Genomic DNA, 26,072 nt, shown 5'->3' with positions numbered 1-26,072 from the left:
TAGCCAGCCCCTTTTCCCTACAACACCCAAGTTGCCTTTTGACCTACATGCACAGGTGTACACACACACATACACACACACACACCCACCCCACCTCTTCTCATGGGCACACCTGTGTGACCAATGGGTGACCTTTTGCAATTAAGAGGCTGAAAATTCCAACCTCAGATCAAGCTACAGCCATTCTGAGCACATGCCCTCATCAAAACCATGCTTTTACAATGCACACACAGACCACAAGGCATTTCACCTCCCTCCTTTCCCCCATGCCTTTCATTGCCCTGTTCTCTACTCCATAAATCTCTAAATCCTACCTACCCTCCAGGAGTGGATGGAAGTTCAGTTGCCCATCTCCACCCCCAGCTGCCTTGCAAAACTCCTTTCAGTGATTGGCACATTGCGTGGCAGACAATTAGGACCTAGCTTGGTACTGCTCTCAAGGAAGGTTAAGACATGTCATTCAAAAATAGCCACACTGGCCTAGCCAGTCAGTGAGCTCCAAGTTCAGTGAGAGACCCTATCTCAAAGGACAAGATGAAGAGAGATAGGGGAATATCCCTGATATAGGCCTCTGTTCTCTACATGTGAGCATGCGCAGGCATAGAGTGCACACACACACATACACACACCCCTGCAAGATCCAACTTGAAAGGGCTGCACTGGTCAAATATGAGATCACACAACACAGGGTCAGTAAAGAAAAAGAAAGAAACCCACTGGTCCATCCGGATAAAAGTAAATTGAATGGCTTGGGTTGGCAAGATGGGGCAGCAGGAAAAGTCCTTGCAGTGCAAGCCCGGCTACCTGGGTTCAAGCCCTGAAACTCACACAAAGGTCGAGAGAACTGACTCCACAAAGTTGTTCTCTGACCTCCACACGTAGGTCACAGCGTGTGCCCTACCCCACAAATGGAGACACACATTGTGTTTCTCAACCAGATATCCTGCATATCAGATATTTAAATTATGATTCATAACAGTAGCAACGAAATAATTTTATGGTTGGGGTCCCCACAACATGAGGAGCTGTATTAAAGGGTTGAAGCATTAGGAAGGGTGAGAACCACGGCACTGTAGTAATAAGAAATATATTTTTTCTGTTTTTTTCGAGACAGGGTTTCTCTGTGTTACCCTGGCTCTCCTAGAACTCGCTCTGTAGACCAGGCTGGCCTCAGACTCACAGAGATCCACCTGCCTCTGCCTCCCGAGTGCTGGGATTAAAGGCATGTGCCACCACTGCCAGGCAGAAATTCTTAAAAATTTTCAAAGTTAAAGAGCTGACCTCTTGATAACTATCAAATAATAAATAATAGTTTAATACTAAGGTTGAAGGAATGATGAAATCAAGTCAGCTCTTTGTACCAAGAAGTAACTGATGCCCCAAGTGTCCTCAATGAATGCTCTGTCACTAGGGTCAAAGGTTGCTAGGGAACACTATATTTACCAGTCTCAAAATATCACTCCACTCATTTACTTATTAATCAAGAGAAAGGTGGGGGTGAGAGAGATGCCTCAGAGATTAAGAGTACTGGCTGTTCTTGCAGAAGATCCAGATTCGATTCCCACCATCCACGGGTTGGCTCACAACTCCAGTTCCTGGGGTGACCATGTGTGTGTGTGTGTGTGTATGTATGTATGTATGTATGTATGTATGTATGTATGTATGTCAAGGGCGCCAGGTGCCCTGGAACTGGAATTACTAATGGTTGAGCTACCATGTGGGTGCTGGGGATTGCAACCCTGGTCCTCTGGAAGAGCAGTTATGTACTGTAACTGCTGAACCATCTCGACAGCCTCGACCCCCATATTCTGCATAACCTATTATTCTATTGAAATGTGTACCCTGACTGGAACCCAGGGTTTGAAGAAAGATCAATAAAGGATACTGTTGGGCGCTGGGGCACCAGCACGCAGACAGTGGCTAATAGTGCTGAAGTCACTTTCGTTTTCCGTTTGTTTTGTTGTGGCAGCAGAGGAGACTGTCTCTGGGAGGGGGCGCGGAGGGGAGGGGGCCGACTACAGCTAACTAATAGGTGGCGTGGAGGAAAGAGAGGAAAAGAGAGAATCAATCCTGTGCAAATTGTTCACAGCTGCTGTGTTAAGGCTCAGGCGGCTTGAATGCAGGCTGGGCTTTACCCAAACACCTTCCTAGGAACCGAGGTGTGACTGAGTTCTGCCCACCAGGGGGCCTGTTGGTCTGTCAGGCTAGGGCCTCAGCGGCCTGCACCCTTCGGCTAGCTGCCCCCTTCTTGAGGGGCTGGTCTGATCTCCTGATCCCACCGCCATGGCAGCATCTGTTATTCTGTGCACCAGATGCGCCTTTAGGTGGGAGCTTTGCAGCAGGGTAAACTGAGGCATTGGAGGGGCGGGCTAGGAGCCTGCGCTGTGGAATCCACATTGGCATCCTTTCTTCCACTAAGCGGGGAAGAACCAGACACCCCTGGGGGCGTGGGAGGGGCGGGGCCGGCCCTGCTGTCAATCTCAAGCCCGCCGCGGCCGACTGGCGGTCCCGGTGGGCTCCGAGTCAGCTCACCGCCTTCACCAATCGCAGGGCGCGGCTCTCGAAATCCACTCCCAATTGGTCGCCCATGATATCACGTCACCTGGGGCGGGGCTTCAGGCAGACACTTGGGGCTCGGCTGGAGAGCGTGGGTCAACCGACTGAACCCCGCAAGCAGGTGAGGTTTTGTGTGCACTGACCAGGACAGAGGGCGAGAATGGGACTGTGCGCACAGACAGAGGGTGGGGGGCTTCGAGAGTGCAGGAGAGGGGGCCGTATGTACAGATTGCGGGGGTTGGGGGGGTGAGTATTCAGGAAAAGAGGCGGTGTGTGAGATGGGAGGATGTGCGTGTGATCCGAATGTGTATGTCGACGGGGGCATGAGCGTTTGCACAGGTTTTGGGGAGATTGGGGAACAAATATGAAGATTTGGGGGCGTTTGCTCAGGCGAGGGACCAGTGTGCAGATCAGGGGCGTGTGCTCAGGACAGGGGGCTGTGTGCTCAAGTTTGGAGAAATGTGTGCTAGGGGAAGGGGACTGTGGGCCCAGTGGTTGGGGGTCGGGGGACGTAGGGGATGCTTGCTCAGATGGGCAGGTGAACCTGCGAGTAAGTATGGCGGTGGACCTTGCTTTGCTTAGCTGGGGCCTGTGGCTAGGAGAGGCAGCCATCTCCTGTGGGATGAGGACCCAGTTCCCTCGGGGACCTGCGAATGCTCAGATGTAGAGGGGCAAGTGTAGACACACACCCTTTGGCCCTTGTTCCTACCCCAGGGTACATACAGCTTGGTTAATCTTTTCAGGAGGATTTGAATGATTCTAATTATTCTCCCAGGAGACAGATGGGTTACCTGCTGGCATGAGGGTCCTGGGAAGTTCTAGGCATACCTGGCCTCTCCAGGTTGTGGAGAGTCCCCCACCCCACTAAAGATCAAGATGGTTTTCAGAGGACGAATTCAAACAACAGAACATCCTTAATTTTTGAGCTACTTTTGATAGAATCTTCCTAAAACTGCTCCTTAAAACAAAACAAAGAGCCAAAGTAGCCGATGGGCATAGTGGGTCTGCATGCCAGGAAGAGGTACACACCGAGCAGGGTAGAGTAAGGCTGTGCTACCAAAGAATTGGTAAAACAACCAACCAACCAACCAAACAACAAAAAAGCTTTTGGACAGAAAAGTGGAACAATAGATATGTGTAAATAATAAATCTGTGAACAACCTGGGAGGGTAATAAGGCCTGGGATGGACTTGAGGGAGGAGAAAACACTTGGTTTCACATCTGATGGATATTTTGGAACTTCTGAAAAGCAGAGAACCTATAGCTTTGGGTAGAACCAGAAATTATTCCAAAGAATCAGGGATCAGGGTGTCAGGTCATTTCCTTCCTCGTTGGGCTCATGCTTATTTCTGGGGCCTCCAGGAACTGCAGTTCCTCCACAGGGACCCCAAACTTTCAAGACAAGTCAGACCAGAGTTCTGCAGCCTTGGGTCACTCCAGAAGCCAGCCTCACTTGACCTGGGAAAAGTGGTGGGGCACAGTAGACTAACAGATGCCATTTAGCTACAGAAGCTTGTCTGTTAGAAAAAGGGAGGAAAACCCAGTGTGTCCCGACTTGTAATGCTCTCAGAGGACCCAAATGGAACCTCTCATCTTCCGGTTCCTTCCATGATATAGGAGGTGCTGGCCCCGCTGACACCTGCAGAGCCAGCTCTTTGTGGCACTGGGTGCCAGAGCATCTGATTTCTCTGGTGATTGTCAGTGGGTGTGACATAACTTTTCATGTCTGTACAAGGCACTACAAAAAGTAATTGCATCTGCCCACTGCCACCACCCCGAGTATTTCCCAGGATAAATTCCTGTCGGTCCATGCAGGTGGACATGTTTCTCATCACCCACCCATTTCCAGGATTTCCTACCTTTTCATCTTAAAATCCAACACCACACCTGGGGCTAACAAATCTCCAGATTGGACACCCTATTGCTTCTGGAAAATTCCAGCAACATAGATGTCTCCCTACATGGAAGATCCCTGGAATCTGGTATGCAAAGTTAGCCATGCCATTACTTCACAGACTCCCAGTGTGCCAAAGTGGAGCAACAGACCCAGCCTTGTCTCCTAGGCTGTGTTAGCAGCCAATGTATTGCCGTGCCTTCCTCTTCCCTGGAGTCTCGTCTGTGTAGGTGGGTGTAACATTGCTCATTCTTCAGGTAGGCTGGGCACCTGGCTCTTGGCAGATGCTGAATGGCTGGTAGTTGCTGGTGACAGGCTGTGTCATCCCATGACAGCCCCAGCAGTAGCTCCTCTAGCCGGACCTTCCTGTTGCCCCTTCAGGATGTGAAATGACTGAGCAGTGGCTACTAGGGTCTCCAAGGCAAGATCTGAAGGGCTCCCCTTCCCCCAGCAACTGCCCTTGTGAGTGCTCTCACTGGCTCGAGGCCACCCATGAGCTAGGCCAAGTCAGCCCACATGGGCCTGTGGGAGGAGAATCTGGGCATCTAAAACTCTAATGTACAGCTGGCTGCTGCCATAACACAGCCCTGCAGCCCATCCCTCCCCTAATTTCTGACCTGCAGAAACCATGAGAGATGCTGAAAGATTTGTTTTGGTTTGCCATGCCCCAGTAACCGGAATGTTAGTCTAGATGACTCAACACCATAGGTTTGTGCTTTCTGCTGATTTAGTAGCTGTCTGCTGACCTCTACACATGCTCCCCTCCACAGCATAGATAAATAATAGTAATTAAAAACTGTGGTGGCATACGCCTATAACTCTAGTACTTAGGAGATGAAGGCTGAAGAGTCAGGAATTCAAGGTCATTCTTGGCTACACATCAAGCTCACATGGCCATCCAGAAGGACAGGCCTGCCACCTTCCTCTGTGCTGGGTGCCACCTCTCAAGGCCACAGGTGTTCTGCTTTCACAACCAACCATCCTGGTAGCAGTGGTTTCCTTTACAGGTTGGCACCACTCACGGCCCCTCCCCTCAGCTCTACAGCGTGGAGGTTCATCATGAGCACTTTTTGCTTTTCTCTTCCTGAAGTGTCATTGAAATCATCCCATCGCCTTAGTTTGGTGGATGTTTTTCCAGTTGCTGTGTGGCCAGGCTACCTTGACCTGAGTCATATTCTTTCTTTGTCTCTCTCTCTCTCTCTGTCTCTCTCTGTCTCTCTCTCTCTCTCTCTCTCTCTCTCCCCGTCTCTCTCTGTCTCTCTCCCCGTCTCTCTCTCTCTCTCCCCGTCTCTCTCTGTCTCTCTCTCTCCCCGTCTCTCCCTGTCTCTCTCTCCCTGTCTCTCTCTGTCTCTCTCCCCATCTCTCTCTCCCTGTCTCTCTCTGTCTCTCTCCCCGTCTCTCTCTGTCTCTCTCCTCGTCTCTCTCTCCCCGTCTCTCTCTGTCTCTCTCTCTGTCTCTCTGTCTCTGTCTCTCTCTCTCTCTTTCTCTCTTTCTTCCTTCCTTCCTTTCTTTTCTGTTGTTGTTGTTGCTCTGCTGGTCTGGAATTCACTGTGTATTCCAGGCTGGCCTCAAATTCACAGAGCTTTGTCTGCTTCTACCTCCTAAGTGCTGGGATTAAAGACATGTATCACCGTGCCTGGTCCATTGGTTTCATTTAACAAGTGGGACACCAGTGAACCTTCTTCATCTATCTTTTATAACGATGACCAACACAAATCCTTGGGGACATAGACTTATGTGCCATGGGACACTCAATAGGTCCCCAATTCTCTTGCATTCCCATAGAGACTGGTTCCCAGTACAGGTTGTTTTCTGAGCTCCTCTGTGTTTTTGGCATCAGTGGCTTTCTAGTGTGTTCCATGGGAATGTGTCAGCTCCAGGGTAAGGGATGGTACCAGGGAGTGTCAGAATGGTTTTGCATGTGCAGGTAGAGCTGTCAGCATCCTAGGAGAATCTCTTAATGTCTGTGGCTTGCCTGTGCTGGGTCCAGCACTTCTGAGCCTCTATGAAACTTTCCATCCACCCACTGCAGCACAGCCCTCCATGCTCTCCGCTGACATGGCTCAGTCACCCTAGATAGACTCTGTTGAGCGTTGAGTGACAAGCCTGAGCTTGTCCTTTGCTTGATATTAGCAGTGGCCTTGATACCTGCAGTGTGGATCCTTATCTGCCTTTGACCTTGACATTTCAGCTCCTTGGGTAACTTTGTGGCCTCTCTGGCAGAGTGTTGCTCAGTATATGGACAAGGATTGAGCAGACCTTGGGGGACTTCTGATCCTGGACATTTTGAAAGTCACTTCTAAGAAAGACAACTCCATTCTGTTGTGAAACCTCTGGCCCAGAGGTCAAAGGTGAGTGTGTTGCTCACAATGCTTGTGAGCGTGGGCCGCGGCAGTGAGGCACTGTTTTAAAAACTGAAGAAGGGGCTGGAGAGGTGGCCCTGTGGCAAAGAGTACTGGCTGCTCTCCCAGAGGACCTGGCTTTGATGCCCAGCACCCATATGGTGGCTCACAACTATCTCGAACTCCCTACAGTTCCAGGAGACCTGGCATTCTCTTCTGGGAGTACCGTATGCAAATGATGTACAGACATATATGCAGTCTCCATACACATAAGAAATAAAATCTCAAAAAAGTCACCCCCAAATGAAGAAATCAGTGCACCAGTCACATGTCAGTTGTTCTGTGAGGCTCGAGAGTTGAAAAGGATCCCCTCTACCCTTGGTCCCCTCTACCCAGCTGCCCTGCACAGGCTGGACTTTTTTCCTCAGAATTTGGTGCCTGTGACAGAAGTATGGCCAGATACATGACCTCCAGATAAATTTAAAATATTTACTATTGTATTTTTTCCAGAGTCTCATGTAGACCAAGCTGGCCTTGAACTTTCTGTGTAGTTTCGGACGGCCTTGAACTCCTAATCCTCCTGCCTCCATCTCCTGTGTGTCGGGATTGCAGGTGTGCAGTATCACACCCAGTTTATGTGGTGTTGGGGATTGAACTCGGGGCTTTGTGCATGCTGGGCTCTACCAACTGAGTCACAGCACTAGTCACATGCTCTCTGCTGGCCTGGCTCAGCACTAGCTGTGGCTCAGTTGGTAGAGCCTCGTATGCACAAATCACATTTTATTTCCTTTTTTTTTGGAGGGAGGGGGTATGCCATAGTGCACAGAGGTCAGAGGACAACCTTAAGAGTTGGTTCTCTCCCTCTCCCACCTGGGTCCCAGGAATTGAACTCGGGCTGTCCACCTCAGCAAGAGGCACCTTTAGGCACCGAATCATCTCGTCAGCCCTTGCTTTTTGTTTGTTTTTGTTTTTTTTTCATCCTAGAAGATGCATGTTATTGCTAGGTGTGGTGGATCACAGCAACTTTGAGGCTGAGACAGAGGGATTGCTGTGAGTTCCGGGCTAGTCTAGGCTACAGACTAGTAAGACCCTGTCTCCAAAAGACAGAAAGATGTGTACTCTGTGGGCAGCCTTCTTTAGTGTCTTTGGTGTTCAGGTCTGAAGTTCTTTCCTCATTGGCTTTTTCAATTTTCCAACCTATTAAATTACCAGAAAGTAATGTTGGTGCCAAGCTTTATATCCTTGGGTCTTATCTGTGAGTCAGGGCCAGAAGAATGCCAGCGTCCTCTGTTGAGCCTCCTGGAAGGCATGTGGGCACGTGGCCCTGGGTTTACTGTCATAAGTGTAGGCACCAGAGATGGAGGAGATAGGGGCCCCATTGCCTGCTGCATGGGACTGCAAATATGCCACGTGCATTGTGTGCTGCTGGGCGAGAAGCAATGTGACAGCTTCTGGGGGTGGGCTGTTAGAAGCAGGCTGGCATATCTAGGCAGCACAGGTTCTGAGGCCAGAATCGCCAGAGAGCAAAGACCTCTTTGAGGTAGATCTCTCCCTTGTCCCCTTTTCTTTATCTATGTGTACTTGTGTGTGTGTGTGCACACGCGTCCTTGTGGAGTTTCTCAGTGGCTCTCTGTTTTCCTTGAGGCAGGAGGCAATCTTTCCTAAAGACTAAACCTCTAGCCTGCTTGCTCTGGGGACCCTGTCTCTGCTTCCTGAGGCTAGAATTACAGATGAGCTGCCATGCTTACCTGGGATTTGTGTGGGTCATGGAAATCCAAACTCTGGTCCTTAGGCTTGTGAGCAGGCAAAAGCTCTCCCCAGCCAGAGGCAATTCTCTTTCTCTATATCGATTCTACTATATATATCTATAGATGTAAGCAGGGAGTGCCCAGAGAGCCTGGAGCCAGACTTGGGGTGAACAGAGGGGCCCGTCTCTTTCTGCTCCACTGTTTCTGCAGAGGTTTCCCTGTTGGATTGACTTGCTGCTGCAGCTCTCACATTATGTGACAAAATACCTCTCACCATGTAAAATTTTGACGGGAGTGTGCCTGAAGCACCTTCTTCCCCTAGCTTCCCACCCCAGAATCTGGTATGGGTGATCAGGTGCTGAGAAGCTGTAAAAATCGTCGTCTGTTCTGGTCACTGCTCAAGTCCTGGTGGGGTCTGTCTTTCTGGGAGAATCTAAAGCCCTCTTCTTCCCTCAGGACCTGATGGCTTCAGAATCCCAGCACAACGCCCCCAAAACCAAGAGTCCGAATGGCAAGGCTGAATCTCAAGGACAGTGGGGCCGGGCCTGGTAAGGGGCTCATGTGTTTTACTAGCTGGAGGGTGACCTGGGATCTCCAGGGTTTCAGCCTCAGGGATGTTATGGACGTAGGAAAAATTCATTATTTTCTTTAAAGACAAATGAAAGCTAAGCTGTTTCCTGTTCTACAAAATAAAGAATTGGAAAGAAGACCTTGAAACCATTTTGGGTAGACTATCCCTTGTCTGAAGTGCTTGGGGCTGGAAATAGTCTCGTGTCTGACTCCCCCCGCCCACCTTGTATATTGAGATATCTGTGTGTATATCCTGAGATATCTTAGGGAAAGGATCCGTAAGTGCCCCATGCTCACGGCCTAAAGGTAATTTGCCAAGCTATTTTCACCATGACTATGTTTTGAATGCAACTTATCAGCTATCACATGAGGGCAGGTGTGTGACTTTCCTCTGCCCTACCCTGCCAGGATTCCAGGTATTTCAGATGGCATAAGGGTCATCTGGAGCCCTGCCATCAACCTAGGGGCCCTGTGTTGGTGTCATGGTGCTCTGCCATTGAGCACTTGAGTACCTTGTGTGTTCAGTATCCTCCCTGCCTAAGGACTGGGGAAGCTCCTGGCCTTGAGGGTCCTGAAGAGTTCCCTGTGCTCATGCCTGGGCTTTTTGTTGGTGGCCACAGATAGGACACCTTCTGGTGATGACACAGGAGCAGCCTGAGTGACTTGCCTTGGCTGGAGGGTTTGCTGAACTGATACTCTTTCCCACCAGGTTCTGAGTGGTGTAAAGGAGAGTCCCACACATATGAGAACACCTTGGAGACCCCTATGTGGCCCAAGGGGATCGGAGGGCTCCAGGGACAGAAGAGAGTCTCAGAGGGATGGAAGGGTGTCTTAGGTACCCCACCATGGGGTCTGAGGGGAAAAAGGGAATCTCAGAGTCCCCTATAGGGCCCAAGGGATGGGAGAGACATTTCAGAGACCCCTGTGAGGTTCAAGGGCTGGGAAGGTGTCTTAGAAAGCCCCGTCATGGGCTCCAAAGGACAGAAGGAAGTCTGTAAGTCTCCTTGGGCTTGAGAACAGGAGGCCTCATGCTGACCGCCCTTTGTCCTTCTCTCAGGGAAGTGGACTGGTTCTCCCTGGCCAGCGTCATTTTCTTGCTGCTCTTTGCGCCATTCATTGTATACTACTTCATCATGGCGTGTGACCAGTACAGCTGCTCGTTGACCACCCCCATAGTGGACATAGCCACCGGCCGTGCTAATCTGGCAGACATCTGGGCCAAGACGCCACCTGTGACAGCTAAAGCTGTTCAACTCTACACCTTGTGGGTCAGCTTCCAGGTCAGTCCTTGGGGCTGGGGTGCAGTGGACGGGGAGCATGTTCTGCTGCCAGGGTCTTGTCTGAGATGCAGTCTTCTGACTCAGAGTGATGCTCATATTCTCGGGATGTAGCAGTTATCTCCAAAGCAGATACACAGAGCAGGAAGCATATGTGTGTCATACTGTATCCTTCATGGTTTCTGGCACCTGACTGTAGCTCAGCAGCATGCCCTACCAGGCAGTGGACGAAACTGCCTGGGAGGGCGTAGGCTGGCCTAGGGAGACCCTACACGCAGCTGGAATCTTTCTCACAGTAGCTCCTGGCAGGAGGTGTTCTAGGTAGACTCTTGGTAAACCCAAGGCTACTGCTTCCGCCCACAGGTTTTCAGATGATCCTGGTCAAGTGTGTTTTTGTCTGTGATGCAGCCACTCTGACCTGAACTGGGCAGAAGCAGCCTTCATAGGTTGGATGTCGGACAGGGTGTGTTGTTAAGTGTACACCCAGGACAGAGTTGTTAGGAAACCACATGGAATGCAGATCAACTTGCATTTCCCCAGGCAGAACTTTGCATTGAGTCTTGTTTCTCCCAGGGTCCAAGCTTTTGTGCTCCAGGGTCCCCCTCCTTTTCATTCCCCTGGTCCTTTGGGTGAGAAGGATAGCGTGAGTCATGACAGCCAAAGCAAAGAAACAGTATAAGTAAACTGGTTCATGTTTTGCAACTCTGTGGGTTTGGTGTCCTGGCTACCTAGGGAGTCGGGCAGCACCTTGAGCTGCTTAGGACAGCTCTGATGGCTGAACTGCAAGGAGACAGTTCAACCCTGGAGGGCGAGGTCTCCTGGACACCTTGAGCTGCTTAGAACAACAGCTCTGCCCTGAAGGTGTCCTGGACACCTGGAGCTGTTTAGCACAGCTCTGACGGCTGGAACTGCAAAGAAGCAGCCCAGCTCTGGAAGGGAAATTTTTCTGACTTCTCAGGAGAGTCAGGTCTGGAACTGCTTCAGCAGGGAAGGGTATCCTGACTATTCGGGAAAGTCAGGCTATACCTGGTGTGGTGGGGGATGATCTCCCTGAAGGATATAGCAATCCTGCTCCTCTCTGGAGAGCTGCAATCTCCTCCGCCTCAGTGTTACCAGCTCTCTCTTGCTCTGTCCACTGAGCGACGTCTCAACAAGGATCTTCTGTTCAGCTCCCCCATTGCTCAATCCACTATGAGACATCTTAGCAAGGTTGTTCTGTTCAGCTCCCCCTTGTTCAATCCACTATGAGACGTCTTAGCAAGGTTGTTCTGTTCAGCTCTCCCTTGCTCAATCCACTATGGGATGTCTCAGCAAGGTTCTTCTGTTCAGCTCCCCCTTGCTTAATCTACTATGGGATGTCTCAGCAAGGTTCTTCTGTTCAGCTCCCCCCTTGCTCAATCCACTATGGGATGTCTTAGCAAGGTTCTTCTGTTCAGTTCCCCCCTTGCTCAACCCACTATGGGATGTCCCAGCAAGGTTCTTCTGTTCGCTCCCCCTTGCTCAATCCACTATGGGATGTCATAGCAAGGTTCTTCTGTTCAGCTTCCCACTTGCTCAACCCACTATGGGATGTCCCAGCAAGGTTCTTCTGTGCACTAGTGAATGAAGGTCTTCATACCCAAAACTCTTTTGAGAAAGATTTATTTGGGAAGGAGGAGTCCAGGAGAGTAGCTGCCTCTACCAGGGTGGAGAGAACAGCTTTTTTTTCTTACTTACTAGGCAGGGCGGTTTACACAGGAAGTCTTAGGGGTGGAGTCAACCCTGGGCCCAGGGTTCTAGTATCCTGCTCTGTGATTGGTTGGTTTCACAAGTCAGTTGGCCAGGCTCAGAGATGTCTCTGATCTGACTGAGCCAAACTGTGTTTCTTTCTGCCCTGATCTGGGCCATCTTTTTCTAGTTCTGGGCTCCAGGGTCAGGTTGGGTTTCTTTAGCCAGCCCCTTTTCCCTACAAACAGCCCCGCCGTCCAGTTGAGGACAGGATAAATAACATGTGGTCTGTCCATGAGTGGAATACTCTTAGACTGTAGGAAGGAATGAGCTCTGGTACAGGCTGCTCTTTGGACCAGTGTTGGAAACAGGTGCCAAGCGGAAGATGCCAAGGCCCGTTCGAGTGATCGCATTCATGGGAAGTGTCCAGACCATATCCACAGGCTGGAAAGATTGGTGGTTACCAGGAGCACGGAAGAAGGATGAGAAGCAGTTGACAATGGAAACAGGGCTTCCTTTTTTAAAATTAAAAAAACATTTTTAAAGATTTATTTATTTTCCTGGGTGGTCGTGGCAAATGCCTTTAATCCCAGCACTCGGGAGGAAGAGACAGGCAGATCTCTGAGTTTGAGGCCAGCCTGGTCTACAGAATTGAGTTGCAGGAGAGCCAGGGCTACCCAGAGAAAACCTGTCTCAAAAAACAAACAAAGGATTTATTTATTTTATGTGTGGGTGTTTTTCCTACAGGTATGTGTGTCACTGTGTGTTTACGGTGCCCGGTGAAGGACAGAAGAGTACGGCATAGGGTCCCCTGGAACTGGGATTACAGACAGTTGTGAGCCGCCATGTGGGTGCTGGTGCTGGGAATTGAATCCATGCCCTCTGGACGAGCAGCCAGGCTCTTACCAGTGAAGTTGTTTCTCCCCACTCCTACGGCTCTCTTTGGTAGTGTTTTAAAATCAGACTGTAGTGATGGTTGCCTGGTCTTGTAAATCTATTACATGACTTTGAACGGTAATGTTGAAAGGGTGGGCTTCATAGGGTGTGGATGGAACCTCAGTGTCTATAAATGGCCTTGAAAAGGGGTTGGGAGGACCCATGTGTTTGACTTGGGAGGTTACAAGGCCAGGAGTAGGTTTTTACACATTTGTTGGGAAGCCTGACCAGCCCCTGGAGCACTATAACTCAGTGTCTTGTGTTCATATCTGTCCAGTAAAATCAGGCCAGGTCAAATCATACAGCTATCCCCTGCAGGCTGCCAATCTTTCCGACTAAAATTCCATTTCAGGTGCTCCTTTATTCCTGGCTTCCTGACTTCTGCCACAGATTTCTGCCGGGCTATGTGGGAGGTGTCCAAGAAGGTGCCGTAACTCCAGCAGGTAACCTTTCCCCTCCGTTGGTAGGTGTCTTTCCTTGGCCACCTCATGTCCCTGGCTCCCAGAGCTGCTCTTCCACACTGAGTCCCAGATAAGAACTAATTTAGTTTGGATGTCGTCCACTAGGCTGCAAGGTTCCAGAAACATCCGTGCCATCATAGACATGGCTTCTTCCTCACTCAGGAATGCACTCCTTGATTCTGCTGGCCTCTAGTCCCACTGCTTCACAGTGGTGTGGCAAGCCCAGCCCTACCACTAACCCATGGGTCATCTCTAAGAACCCTCAGGGAGCCCAGCTTCATACCACTAATGGCATGGGTTGGAATCCCGCCTATTTCTCTAGCAGAAAGCTCTCAGAGACACCGCGGCAGACACAAGTGGAGTGTGGGAGAACATAGGGTTGGCCTTGCCTTACCTGCCACTGGATTGACCTTGCTAACACCTCACAGACCTAAAGAGCATGAAAAGCAACTTGTAGAGGTCTCCCGCTCTGGCTTTGGTAGGAGCAGCCATTTCTCACTGTGTGAGGGGTGCCACTGGCTTGAAAGCCTGGGTATGCAACAGAAGATGCCCTCCTTCTGGAATGGTACCCGGGGGCTCCAGCCAGGGGTCTAAAGCAACAGAGGTCAAGGAGCAGGTAGGACATGAGGCAGGTACACAGCCAGGCCATGTGATCCAACGAGAGTGCTCTGTTTGATCCTGCAGGGGTTGTAAACAAGTATGAGGTGAACGGACTGCAAGCCTGGCTCATTACTCACTTCCTCTGGTTTTTGAACGCTTACCTCCTATCCTGGTTCTCCCCCACCATCATCTTTGACAACTGGATCCCACTGCTATGGTGTGCCAACATTCTGGGCTATGCTGTGTCCACATTCGCAATGATCAAGGGCTACCTGTTCCCCACCAGTGTGGAAGACTGGTAAGTTCCTTAGTCACTGGTCAAGCCTAGAATGGATGGTAGATACCTCCACCCAGGGTTGTGTGCTCCCATGCAGATAAGTTGAGAAGCCTTGAGAAGTGAGATCTGGGATCAGCCTTTTGGAAGTCTGGATTTTCTTGCTTGAGAGGCAGCCAAGGCTGCCATGGGAGCAGCTAAACCAGAAGGACAGCTTCTGATGAGGCAGAGGTAGATCATTGCCTCTGTCTTTGATTATCTCTTGTGAAACAGCCTTAGCCTTGGAAAAGAATCTTGTTATTTTTATCATCACTGCTTCCCAGGAGATCCCTGCTTGCTTGAAGCATTCTCATGGAAACTTTGGGTTAGAGGCCAACCATCAGTTCCATCCCATCTGCCTACCCATCCATTTACTCATCTGTTCATCTATCCATCTACCCACTTACCATCTATTTACTCATCCATCTACCCTCACAACCACTTGTCTAACCTTCCATACACCTACCCACCCATACACCCATCTATCTCTCCATCCATCTATCCATTCATCAACCTACCCACCAACCCATCCATTCATCTATCCATCCACCCACTACACACTCACTCATATATCTATTTATCCATCTACCTACCCTCTTATATACCCATACACCCTTCCATCTACCTATCCACTCATTCATCCATCCACTTACCCATCCACCCATCCATCTACTCAATCATCTATATATTTCCCCATCCACCCACCCATCCAACCACCCAACCATCCATCCATCCATCCATCCATCCATCCATCCATCCATCCATCCATCCATCTGTCCCTCCATCCACTCATGTACCAATCAGCAGATATTTGGTGAGGTCTTCTGGAATTCTTAATTTTGTCTGGGGATCCAGATGAAAACAGAACATCCCATCCTTAGCTGTTGGTTTTGGCTTGGGGAACCGTACTCAGATGAGGATGCTGTGTGGCTTGTGTTACCTTGCCCTGCAGGTTACTGCCGTACTGCCCTTTGTGGCTTCCAGGGCTGTTGCTGCTTTTGAAGATGTGACTGATGTTTTAGTTCTTTCTGCTTAGCCTGACGGTGGGAAGTAGACATGAGAACCTGCTGTCATAGCTAGCAATAATCCCTCTGCGTGCACAGTAGGCTATACCTAGGAAGGGTCTCCACCCAGGTTATCTCAGCTAATTCTCTGCCCTAGTCTAGAATAAGGAGTCTGCTGTGGGCCCAGGTGACCAAGACCATGAGTGGTCACTGAAGTTGTGGAGCAGGGAGAAATGTGGGCCCTGGAGCTTAGGCTGTGAGCACGGGACACTTGCCACTTAATCCTTATTCTGTGTCTTTGCTGTGCACTGTGTACTCTAAGCGAGAACAAATGTGGATGTGGGGCTGAGGGAAGGACTGCCACGTTCTCCCCTCCGTGGACACTTTGTGGTTATGGCTGCACCCTTGCTGCCTCCTTTACTTGCCAGCACCTGAACACTGGTGTCCACAAAGCTGGATGAGCCACATTAAATTAAATTTGATTAAATGTGACGTTGGAGGGTGGGGAATATGGCTCGGTGGTTAAGAGCACTGGCTGCTCTTGTAGAGGACCTGGGTTTGATTCCCAGCACTCACATGGCAGTTCACAACTGTCTATAACTCCAGTTCCAGGGGATCCCAGGCCCTCTTCTGGCCTCTGAGGACACTGTATACATATGATGCACAGACAAGCATTAGGGTAAAACACTCATATACATAAAATAAATCTAAAACAAAATTTTAATGTATCTTTTGTTGATGTTTTTAAGCAAATTCACAGGCAATTTCTTCTACAACTATATGATGGGCATTGAGTTCAACCCTCGCATTGGAAAGTGGTTTGACTTCAAGCTGTTCTTCAATGGACGCCCAGGGATCGTGGCCTGGACCCTTATCAACCTGTCCTTTGCTGCCAAGCAGCAGGAGCTTCATGGCCATGTGACCAACTCTATGATTTTGGTCAATGTCCTACAGGTAACTTAGTGTGCTTACAGCTGGGGAGGGTGGGCATCATACCTGCTGGGCTCTGGGAGATTTCTCAGCATGCCATCCATTCGGAGCTGGCCCCTCCAGGCCACAGTGAGCACATGTTGAGAATCTACCCTTATATGGATGCCATACTGCTACTGTGCTAGCCCCAGGAGGGACGAGGTAGACACCATGCCGTCTGGCCCTTAGGGACTGCACTCAGATGGGATCTGAGAGTACATGGGCTTTTGTTAACCAGCTAGAGAAGGGAGACCACAGGCATACTCCAGGCACAAGCAGTGGCCTGTGTAGTCCACGGGTGGGAGAGGCTGAGACGGTGAGGAAGGGCCTCTGTCTGGAGCATTGAAAACTAGGGAGCTTGTGGCCAGGTGGGACCAACATGGGCCCTTTTGGGGATTTCCATCAACTCCTGAGCAGTTATCACTCAGGAGGCTGCAGCAGGAGGATTCTTGTGAGTTCAAGGCTGCCTGGGGGCTACGTATTGAGTTTGAGAGCTGCCTGGACCAGGGTGTGAGACCCTGTTTCAAGAACAACACGATTAGAGAGATGGCTCTGTGGTTAGAGTACTTCCCCTAAAAGCATGAAGGCCAGGGTTAGGATCCCCAGAATCCATGTAAATGCTGGGTGGATGTGGTAGCCCACCCATAATTCCAGCCTCAGAAGGCAGAGGTAGGGGATTTCCAGAGTAAGCTAACTAGTGAGATTAGCCATCAGTGAACTCTGGGTTTGACTAAGAGGCCTTGACTCAATGAATAAAGTGGAAGACTTCAACCTCTGGCCTACACACATACACACACACACACACACACACACACACACACACACACACACACACGAGGCACATGCATCCACATATATATGTGTCCCCACACATGTACTGCATACACATATGTACAAAAGAAAAGGAAAAAAACAAAACAAAACAGTAATAACAAAAGAAGTAGTGAGAAAAAATGCCCAGTGGTGTTGGGATGTGGCCTGGAGCTTGTGTCCAGCAGGACTGCAGGGTGCCAGGTGAGAATGATTGCCGAGGGGGAGGAGGCCAGCAGGAGGCCTTGGGCACAGCTCAGGCAGGCTAACTGTGCTGGGGTAGGACCAGACTGGATGGGGTAAGTCCCTGCCTTCCACCGGCTCTGGTCGTTTGCACCTGTGGACCTGAGGAGTAGGTGATATGGCCAGGATCATGGCCTCTGGGAGGAGTCTTCTCTGTGGTCCTCCGTGAGGCTCCTTCTGTGCTGGGGCCTAGAGATGGATGCAGAAGAGACCCACTTTTCCTGAGAGCACTGGGTCTGGGCTCCTCGGGCCAGCTTCCCGTCACAGCCAAGGGACTGTGTGTGGGTATTGTAGGCAAATCCCAGCATGCCTGTGTGAGGTGCCACTCCCCACTTGTAAGGGACATGCTAGGGCAGGGTGCTCTGATGCTGTTGCTTATGTAACTGTGGCTAACACACCTTAGTGATGAGTCTGGAGTCTCTGGAAGGCTCCCTAGGTGTCCCAGCCATAGTCATAGCTTATGGCCTCATGTTCCCTTGAGATGGGAAGTGACAAAGCAAAGCAGGGTCTTTGCTTCTTGCCCATCTCTGTGAATGGACCTCAGTCTTCTTGGACACCTTATGTGTGTCATGGTTCTGAGGGGCAGCTGACAGGGGCCAAAGCTGGGACACTCACCCTGTGGATGTCTTTGTTGGTGTCTATCACTCAGGGCCAGCATCCCAGGGACAGTCCCTGAGCCCTTCCATCCTGAGTCACCTCTGCTCTGAGCTCCACATCTCATGTCACCAGTGGGAGCCGTAGCTGGGAGCTCCTCCTGCTGACGGACAGTGGCCCCTCCACCCCATGATTGTTCCCAGCCCCACAGCGACTTAGTCACGTTACTTCACAACATCCCAGTTGCCCATCCCCCGTCCCTCCCTTGCATGGGGCTGTGATGGTAACAGTGGTGTCTCTGTCTTGCAGGCCATCTATGTGTTAGATTTCTTCTGGAATGAAACCTGGTACCTGAAGACCATTGACATCTGCCATGACCACTTTGGGTGGTACCTGGGCTGGGGTGACTGCGTGTGGCTGCCCTACCTCTACACACTGCAGGTGAGGAGCCAGGGTGCTGGGACAGGATGACCACCCTGGGCATTAACTGTGTGGTCTTCAGCTGCTCCTGAGCAGATACGTATGTTGAGCTTGCCAAGGTGTTAGCCCCTGGGGCTCACTGGACTAGTGTCTTCTCCCATGAGGGGAAAGTTCCTTGTATCACAGATATCCTCCACCCACTCTGCACTGAAAGTATCCAAAGTGCATATAACTCACCTGGCCTACCAACTGAAGCTCAGCCTTGCCCTCGTGGCCATGGCTGGGCAAAGTTATCCCACATAAGGCCTGGAGAGCTGCTGAGAACTGTACAGAAATTGAGCAGCAGATGGTGTGGAATGGCTTTTGAACCATGTTAGGTCTGGGAAGCCCTGGGATTGCACCCATCTGAGCATGTCCCTAGTCATCCTGCAGTCAGGGCAGAACCCCCAGCTCAACCAGGCAGGGTAGAGCCATCAGGGTGGCCAGCAGTGACTCAAGCTGGGCTGTATGTCCTAATCCCCACCTCTCGGCTATGTCCGCACCATGGTAGAAGTGTGCCTGCTCATCAGAGGCTGGAAGGAGTTCAGAGCAGCACAGAAGGCTGTTGTTGGCCTCTCCAGGTGGGAGTCGGTGAGGTGGGCCTCTGGCAGCTGCTTGCGTAGCTGATGGTGACATGGGCTGTGGAGTGATCTGGCTACCTATGCACGGGTGCTGGGAAAGTGGTAGTTCCCAGCAAGGAGGAGGGTGGAGAGTAAGGACTTGGACGGTGTCAGCCCCCGACTTTCACTAACTGTAGGTCCTCACCAGCCATGAGCAGCTCACATGGTCCGGTGTTTGCATTGATTGGGCACCTGCTCATGGGCCGCCTCATTGTATCTGCAGTACCGGTGTGTGAACTGGTGACAGAGACCGAACTTACACAAGTCTTTCTATCTAGCAGGCCTTGTTTCAGCCTTAGGATACAGTGGCTTCTGTGTTGAAAGGTCCACAGATTAAGCCAGACATGCATTGGAAGTATTTTTTTTTTAAACTTTCTGGTCTTCTTGAATACTCCCAGCTCTTGGGAGGTTGAGGTAGGAGGATCAGGAGTTCAAAGTCACCCTCAGCTACATAGAGAGTTCAAGGTCAGCTTGGGCTACATGAGACTATCTCAAAACATAAACAAAAAACTGTGCTGAATGAATATGGAGGTTTTTTTTTTTCTGTGTCAGTATTCCCTAAATGTGATCTAACAATCATTTGTTCAGCATTTACATTTTTTTTTTTTCTTCAAGACAAGGTTTCTGTGTCCTGGAACTTGGCTGTCCTTGCCTTGACTATCTTGGAACTCGCTCTGTAGACCAGGTTGGCCTTGAACTCACAGAGGTCTGCCTGTCTGCTTCCCAGTGCTGAGATTAAAGGCATGGTCACCGCCACCTGGCCAGCATTTACATCTTAATGGACTTCACATAGGCAATTAAACATCTCTATTATATAGTATATTGTAGATAATTGGCATCTCTTTAATCTAGAGGTGACTTCAGGTTTATAGGGGGATGTGCACAGGTTATAGACAAACACTACACTGTCTCTTGTTTTTTTTGTTTATTATTTTAGATTTATGTTTTCATTATCAGTGTGTGTGTGTGTGTGTGTGTGTGTGTGTGTGTGTGTGTGTGTGTGTGTGTTTATGCCCATGAGTACAGGTGCCCACAGAATCCAGAAGGGGGCACTAGAACCTCTGGAGCTGGAATTTCAGGCAGTTGCAAGCTGCTCCACATGGATGATGGGTCCTCTGTAACTGCTGAGCCATCTCTCCAGCTCTGTTTTTATTTTGAGGTAGTCTTACTATGCAGCCCTGGCTGGCTGGCACTCACTGTGAAGCAAAGCTGGCCTTCAGCTATTATCCTCCTGCCTCAGCCTGAGTGCTGGGATTGTGGGTGAGAGCCACCACATCTGTTTATGTACCTGTCTCACATGGAGGGATTGAGCACAATGGATTTGGGTGTCCATGGGGGCGTCCTGGAACCTGGCCTTTGTGTTCTGAGGCACAGCCATATGGCTATGAGATGTGTGTATACAGATATATTCTTTATTCTGTATTTGTTTTGGGGGTCTCTCAAGGATCAGAATAAGCAGGAGCCGGGGTGATGATGGGGCCTGGTAAGTCCCAAACTTTCAGTGGGGGCCTGGAAGCCAGGAGAAGGCTGCTGTTAGAGTTCAAGATCGAAGACTGCCTGCTGGCAGCATCCTCTTTTCCCAAGGGAGGTTGGTCTTAATGTATTAAATGAGGTCCACCCACATTGTGGGTGTTTATCTGCTTTACTCAGTGCTTATTTAAATGTTAATCTCAGCTGGAGAGATAACCTCAAGGGTTAAGAGTGTGCTGCATCATCAGGAGGACCAGAGTTCAGATCCCAGCACCCAGAGAACAAACTGGGAGTCCCATGCATGCCTGTAACCCTAGGGCAGAAACAGAAGGATGACTGAGCCTTCTCAGCTCCTAGCCTAGCCAAGAAAACTTGAGCCCCAGGTTCAGGGAGAGATCCAGCCTCAAAGAAGAAGGTGGAGCGTGACAGAGGAGGACAGCAGACACTTTCTTCTGATTGCTTCATGTGTACTCAAGTGCATATACATGTACACACAAAAAAAATAAATGTTAGTCTCATCCTCACAACTTGTGGTTGACCAAATATGAGTACAGTGGTCTACGCAAGTTGATAAATAAAATCAGCTGTCATCACGATATTCACATTATCTTATGTGTTGTATACTTTACTTTTGTACAGTAGAATGATTTACCAGTTCCAACCAATGGTGATCCAATGACAGTTTTTAGACCTTGTGATGATGTAAACACGGTTGTCTTCATTGGCACACAGAATGCAGCAGCTGCAGAACCCAGTCAGTCGAGTGATCAGAAAGCAGTAGACCCTGTAACCAGGGAGGGTGTTGAGGGGCTGAGTGTATTCACCCTGCTTTCTTCCTCCCCTCTCTTGCCCTCCCTCTCTCTCCCTCTGCTTGCCAGTCCTTGGAGTGGCACCTGGACCCTGGGCATGCTAAGCAACTGTTCTATCACTGTACCACATCTTCTGCCCTCTCCTCTTACTTATTTTGAAACGAGGTCTGATGAGGGTTTAATAAACTGTCCAAGCAGGTCTTGAACTTGCAGCCCTCCTGCCTCATCCCCCTGAGTCCTGGGACTACAGATGTGTGCCATTATGCCTGGCCCTATGTATCTTAATGGAAAAGAAAACTGGTGTGATGTGTCTGGGGCAGGGGCAGGGTCTGCCCTCCTCAGCCCACACTACTGCCCACTGCGCTCCATGATGGGCCACCCTTCATCTCTCTCCTCCTATCCTCTCTCCCTACAGGGCCTGTACTTGGTGTACCACCCTGTGCAGCTCTCCACTCCCAATGCTGTGGGCATCCTGCTGCTCGGCCTGGTGGGTTACTATATCTTCCGAATAACCAACCATCAGAAGGACCTGTTCCGTAGGACAGATGGACGCTGCCTCATCTGGGGCAAGAAGCCCAAGGCCATCGAGTGCTCCTACACATCAGCTGATGGGCAGAAACACCACAGCAAGCTGTTGGTGTCGGGCTTCTGGGGTGTGGCCCGCCACTTCAATTATACTGGGGATCTGATGGGCAGCCTAGCCTACTGCCTGGCTTGTGGTGGCGGCCACCTCCTCCCCTACTTCTACATCATCTACATGACTATCCTGCTCACCCACCGCTGCCTCCGTGACGAACACCGCTGTGCCAACAAGTATGGCCGCGACTGGGAGCGCTACACGGCTGCAGTGCCCTACCGCCTGCTGCCTGGAATCTTCTGAGGACCATCCTGGGAAGCATAGGGAGGCTTTATCAAATGCGTGGAGTTGGATGCATGGGGGCTGGCATCCCGGCTTCCTCCTGCAGGGGTGTCAGTTTGCTCATCTGGAAAATGGAGAGCCTGGTGCCCAACAGTGTCTGTCTGGTGGCAGCTGGACTGACCCTCCAGCAGACTGGTGGTTTTCTTGGTTGAGCATCCTGAGGGCAGAGGACCTTGGCCCTTTCATGTCTGTCTATGTTGGGAGCCCTTGATCTGTGTTGCCCAGATGGCTTAGGCTTACCATGTGTCTCCCAGGACTGGGCCGTCCTGTTAAAATTGGAGACAATGTGGGATCTAAGGATTTTGACACTGCCCCCTTCCCCTCCTGTTCTGCCATGGTGGACTGGACCCATGGGCCATTTTTGTCTGAAGAAGTGTGCAGTGTTGATCAGCAGAGGGCTCAGAGGACATTGCAGGAAGAAGGCTTTGTCTTTAGGTTCTTGTTCCTTGTTCTTACCCCAGGAGTGCCAGGCAGTGGACTGGAAAGTCAGTGGTAGGGACTTCACAGTCCCTGGCTAATCTGCTAAAGTCTGTGTGACATGAGACAGTTTCCAGGACAAGACTCCCTGAGGACCCACCCACCTAGCAGCTTAGCCACCTGCCCTCTCCTGGAAGGTGCTTATTGTTCACCCCAAAACACTTGGTTCGAGGGTAAACAGATTTGGCTTAGACAACCCAGAATGTATCACCAGCCAGTGGCCTCAGCCACACCTTCCCCACTAGGAGTTCCAGTGGTGCGGAGGGGACCCGTTCTCATTAGGGATACTGGCCCTCAAAACTCAGGGTATTCTGTAAAACTAGATAGGATCCTCTTAGTCTTACTGATGATTCTTTCTATTAAATCTGCCTTTTTAAATGTGCCACACTGTGCTGTCTCCTGAATGGGCCTGACCAGTTCCAGAGGTGGGGATGGGGGGTGTTATACGGCATAGGATGGAACCCCAGGAAGTATCAGAAGCAGTGCACAGGGCACTGTCAAAGCTTCATATGCTATTGGGTATCGGGATGAACTGTGCCCCAGACCTCTGTAATCCCCCATCAGTCCGGTCTTTGCTGGGTAATTTACTTGCTGGAGGCGAGGAATCCATTCCATTTGCCGGTGACAGGAAGCCAGCATGTTTAGCTGCCTCAAACGAATGCAGAAGCTACACGGCTGAGCCTGGACTTTAGTTTCTGGAGAAGCGGAGGTGAATGAGAGGTGAGTGGTGCCCACAGCCCTGACACAGCTGGTCTGCTTCCGGTTAGAGCAGGTTGAACATTGACAGCTGCTCCTAGAAAGAGTCCTGGATCCCACCAGCCTAACTTGGTGATCTCCTGGCCTGTCTGAGAATGTGGACACAGCGGTTTCAGGCATCTTTATTGGCCACACATTGGCACTTTCATTTCTCCCTTGAGCAAGGTCCTAAGGATGCTGGGATATGGTGGCTGTAAACTTAGATACCAGGTCTCACTGTGTACTTGTGAACTCTGGCTCTGCCTTCTGAAGGCTATAAAACCTTGAGTAGGTGACCCACCCTCTCGTGGCCTCAGCATCCTCCTCTGTGTGTGCTGAAGGTCAGAGTTCAGTCTTCCTGTATTGCTGGAGAAAGACATTTAAGCTCCTGTGGTAGGAGGCCTGGATTCAAATGTCTGTAGTGCTTGTCAATTGCTTATATGGTTCTAGTTTGTTTTAGCCTGGGAGCCCAGCTATGGTTTAGGGCTTTGGTGTGGTGCCTAAAGCGGGGAACTAACAAGGCAACTCCACATAGTTAATCTGGTAGTTAAAAGAGGTTTATTTTGGGATAACTTACAACCAGTAAAGGGGTTGGTTACAAGATCCGGAGAGGCGAGAGGTGCAGTCCAGCATGGTTCTCTGGAGAACTCTGACTCGGTCTGCCATCCAGTGTCCAGGATCATGAGGAGCCAAGAGAGCCGGCATGTATGCATCTCAGGTCGTCAGGGCTCCCGTCTCGGTCATGACCCAGGGGCAGGTCATAGGCTTGTGTGGCAGTTACCTGCTGCCTTACTAGGGGCAGTGCTTCAAGGTCAAAGCTGGAACAGCTGCCCACTAGAGGTGGCCTCACCTCTGGTGCTCAGTGACTGCTGGGCTGTGGTCTGCACTCCCAGAGCTCTGACTGCTGTGGGCCTGTCTGTCCTGCCTACCTTGCCACCACAGATGAAGCCCACTCCCTCTGGAGTGAAGACAGTAAGCCACAGAGCCCAGGACCATAGACTGTGTCAGCCTCTGCCATTCAGCAGCTACAGTTCTCAGTACAGCCTCCCACCAGGCTTTTCGTGGTACTTCCAAGGTGGGGCTAGCTGAACTGTGCTCTGGCCAGAGGCACCCTGACAGTCTCCTCACACCCCATCAGGCATCAGACAGACCCAGAGAGATTGAGTGTTGGAAACCATGGGTACAATCAGAGTGACTGGAGGGATCATTTGTCCTTTGTCCCTTGAGATAAAAACTGGATCTCCAGCAACAGGGCCAAGACATCTGCAAACTTGTTTTCCAACCAACCCTCGGAACACAACTTCACAGCAGTGTAACACGTCTGTGTTTCTGGAGAGCCCTTGGTTACACGGACCTTTTGTGACAACATTGGGTGACTCAAATGGGATGAGGGGATTGAAGCAATCTGCCCTGAAAAATGTGCCTGGCAAGTAGCTGAGACCAGGTTTAAAAGTAGGTGTCTTCATCCAGTCCTACGACAAGGGACAGGCCAGGAGCCCTGGGGCAGAGTGCATGGAGTGCTCACACACAGGACCATTATTTTGAGATCTGTTCCACAGCACAGGAGCCATTGTTAATAATACACTGTTTTTCCTCTTTAGTTTTTTTTTCCTAAAACAGTAAAATCTCCCATGTAGTCTAGGTTGGCTGTGGGGCGTTTACCCAACCATCCCCACAGTTCCCCAGAGTTTTCTTGAGTCAGAGCAGCAGGAAATATTAGATAGAAGGATTTATTGCAGAGAATATCACGGAGATAAACAGATAGAAAATAAAGGATAGCCTCCAGAAGGCCTGGAACCTATTCCAACGGGCCCCGACTGTCTCTGCCCCAGGGTTTTTATAGAGACGCCAAGGGGTGGAGCAAAAGACCTCCTCCCCCAGCACAGCCAAGTGCAAACCATCTCAGACACCTGCACTCAGGCCCGTGGTCCTAATCATCCTCTATGCGGACCTGCTGGGTAAAGCCACGAAGAACCCGAGAACGGGCTGCCACAGTTGGCCCAGAACCTGTGGCAAACTTTTGCCTCAGCCCCCAAGACCTGGGCTTACAGATGTGTATTCCCCTGTTTGCCTGGCTTCTGGATTGAAAATGTTTTAAAAAGTTTTTTTAGATGTATTTATTTTTATTTTATGTGTATGAGCATCCTGCCAGTATGGATGTGTCTGGGGGTTTTTATTACTGTGAAGAGACCATGATAACACAGTAACTCTTATAAAGAAAACATATAATTGTGGTGGTGGCTTACAGTTTCAGAGGTTCAGTCCATTTTCACCATGATGGAGAACATGGCAGCATGCAGGCAGATGTGCTGCAGCTGAGCGTGCTACATCTTGCAGAAAACAGGAAGTCAACTGAGACACTGGGCAGTATCCTGAGCATAGGAAACCTCAAAGCTTGCCCCTACAGTGACATATTTCCTCCAAAAAGGCCATTCCCACTCCACCAAAGTCACACCTCCTGATATTGCCACTCCCTATGAGATTATGGGGGCCAATTACATTCAAACTCCCACAGTATGTAAGAGCACTGAATGAAGGTCTGGTGCCCAGAGAGCAGAA

At 50.3% G+C, this 26,072-nt stretch overlaps 1 protein-coding gene across 2 annotated transcripts; it reads left to right on the top strand.

The window, feature by feature from the left end:
* Positions 1 to 2,577: 2,577 nt before the first annotated feature.
* Positions 2,578 to 23,160, top strand: Dhcr7 (7-dehydrocholesterol reductase). 2 transcript variants are annotated; one of them, XM_052763211.1, is made up of 9 exons: positions 2,578 to 2,677; positions 6,642 to 6,801; positions 8,997 to 9,088; positions 10,168 to 10,390; positions 13,383 to 13,473; positions 14,176 to 14,389; positions 16,158 to 16,362; positions 18,334 to 18,465; positions 21,798 to 23,160. In XM_052763211.1, the coding sequence occupies exons 3-9, from the start codon at positions 9,003 to 9,005 to the stop codon at positions 22,260 to 22,262; spliced, it is 1,416 nt and encodes a 471-aa protein (XP_052619171.1). In that variant the 5' UTR covers positions 2,578 to 2,677; positions 6,642 to 6,801; positions 8,997 to 9,002; the 3' UTR covers positions 22,263 to 23,160. The 2 variants fall into 2 exon arrangements, with proteins under 2 accessions (XP_052619171.1, XP_052619172.1); XM_052763212.1 differs by having other exon boundaries at positions 2,609 to 2,677; positions 6,674 to 6,801.
* Positions 23,161 to 26,072: the final 2,912 nt, after the last annotated feature.

Source organism: Peromyscus californicus, unplaced genomic scaffold, assembly GCF_007827085.1.
Source record: "Peromyscus californicus insignis strain IS unplaced genomic scaffold, ASM782708v3 Scaffold_4__1_contigs__length_199733344, whole genome shotgun sequence".
Classification (NCBI taxonomy): domain Eukaryota; kingdom Metazoa; phylum Chordata; class Mammalia; order Rodentia; family Cricetidae; genus Peromyscus; species Peromyscus californicus.
Note: the sequence above shows the minus strand (reverse complement) of the source record. Positions and strands in the feature narration are given on the sequence as shown.

What these genes read in the sequence shown, in the direction of transcription:
- Dhcr7 (XM_052763211.1), top strand. Translation starts at nt 9,003, where the DNA reads ATGGCTTCAGAATCCCAGCACAACGCCCCCAAAACCAAGAGTCCGAAT. An exon ending in CCTTGTGGGTCAGCTTCCAG is followed by an intron (nt 10,391 to 13,382) that starts GTCAGTCCTTGG and finishes ATTCCATTTCAG; the next exon opens with GTGCTCCTTTATTCCTGGCT. An exon ending in CCTACCTCTACACACTGCAG is followed by an intron (nt 18,466 to 21,797) that starts GTGAGGAGCCAG and finishes CTCTCCCTACAG; the next exon opens with GGCCTGTACTTGGTGTACCA.